The 1,758-nt window shown below is 27.8% G+C and overlaps 1 protein-coding gene and 1 long non-coding RNA gene across 2 annotated transcripts in view; one reads left to right on the forward strand and one right to left on the reverse strand.

Moving 5' to 3' along the window:
* The window catches only part of LOC136797227 (uncharacterized), a 113,357-nt gene that overhangs the window by 93,747 nt on the left and 17,852 nt on the right, over positions 1-1,758 (reverse strand). The window lies entirely within an intron of this gene.
* Positions 7-1,758, forward strand: part of LOC136797225 (receptor-interacting serine/threonine-protein kinase 4-like) — a 6,984-nt gene continuing 5,232 nt past the window's right edge. The window contains exon 1 of the mRNA XM_067053194.1: positions 7-302. Within this exon, the coding sequence (XP_066909295.1) occupies positions 138-302 (165 nt within the window). The 5' untranslated portion in view covers positions 7-137. The remainder of the gene's footprint in view (positions 303-1,758) is intronic.

The raw sequence follows: 1,758 nt of genomic DNA on the forward strand, positions 1-1,758 counted from the left end.
AAAGTTTTGAATCTGGGCACGAGACGTAATTCGAGATGGCTGTTCAGGAAGATAAGATATCACTCGTTTCTTTCCTTCTGTATTATCTACCATATGAATTATATTAAAATGACGAATGTCGCTCTATCGTCATACTCATGCCATTAGGGAAAATTTGGCAAATGGGACCGGACTATATAAACCATCTGCCTCCGCCACCAAGCCACTCAGTTCTTCTCGTGTATCGCCACATCCTGACACTTGTCATGTCAGTATTTCTGATCTACGTCTTCCTGTTCACTCTACAGTACCTCGCTCTCTCTGTAAGTGTACGTCTTTCAAATATCTATCTCATTCACACAAAGAGTTCAGTAAGAGAACGTTGAATATAATATGTTATATAGTAAACATTGAATCGGCCATTTCGAAAACCACTAGTTATGCAATTGGAATTTTTAACATATGCTAATTATTACTTATAAATGCCTTATATATTTTTAAAAATTACTTTTTCTTAATTTTATGCTTTCCAAAGCATCTCTATCGTGCAGTTACACATTTAAAAAAATACCCTTATGAAAGTGTAAGTGAAAATGAAATGAGTGGAAAGTGGTCTTCTATCCCTGTCTCGATCATCTAAAAATTGAGTGTATTTTAAAAAAAAATTAAATAGCTGTCATTTTATTTTTAAAAATCCAATAGTATTTAGGTATTTATTATTTATTAGGTATTTAGTATTTAGTATTTAGATAATAGAAGTCCAAAATAATCTACATTATGATTTTTATAAAACGAAAAAAAAATTCTGAAATTTACAATTTTTATTTTTTGAGAGACTGCAAATTACAAAAATACAAAAATATCTTAAAATGTTATTTCCGAAATTCGTTGGATCTTTCTCGGAATATTGGTGCTGAAATCTTTTTTGTATTGTTAATTAGGTAGGAAAATTAAATAAAACAATAAAACTAAGATAGTTATATTAATTTTTTTTTTGGTATAAGAAAACAAAAATAATATCCGATGAAATAGTTAAACAATCACATACAATTCATGGTGAAATATTTAACCGCACTAAAATCTCAAGAACTTTCGGAATAATTTTTTTTTATTCAAGTACCAATTTACACTCAAATAAAATATTTAAAAAACTTTTTATTCTGCCTTCGGCAACCAGTTTCAGTCAAATATTACCTTATGAGACAGTACAACATTAGGAAATCATATTAATTTATTAATAAGTTATCCTTAGCTCATGTCTGATTACAGACTTTGTCACTATTTCATTAATATTAAAACTTTTGATTATAATAAAATTAACACTATTGCACCTATCATAACAATATTTGTAACCTTCCTTGCATTTAGGTCAAGCATAACATTTATTTATTTCAACTGTTTAAAATTCTTATTTCTTTTATTATTAATATTCATAAATATAAATATTAACATTAATTTTCACCCATATTTTTCATAAATTAATTTTGCTTAAAATCTCTCCATAGTGTTGGTTCAGATTTGTTGTGGCTGTTTTAAAATTCACCAAATAATTAATGTTTTCTGATATGTAATTAGTCTCAAGTATTTTTCTTTTCAATCTATTATTTTCTTTGTGCAAAATTATTTTATCTTTAAAATCGAAAATGCACTGGTTTTTGGTTGCATGCTGCACTTGTGTTGTATTGGGATCCTTCTCTTTGTTTTTTATATCATCGCTGTGTTGATACATTCTATCACCCAACAATTTCACCTATATATAAAGCTAGACAGTTCAAAAAG

The sequence above is a fragment of the Halyomorpha halys genome, unplaced genomic scaffold (assembly GCF_000696795.3).
Source record: "Halyomorpha halys isolate HHAL.00 unplaced genomic scaffold, Hhal_1.1 Scaffold827.1, whole genome shotgun sequence".
In the NCBI taxonomy this organism is placed as follows: Eukaryota; Metazoa; Arthropoda; class Insecta; order Hemiptera; family Pentatomidae; genus Halyomorpha; species Halyomorpha halys.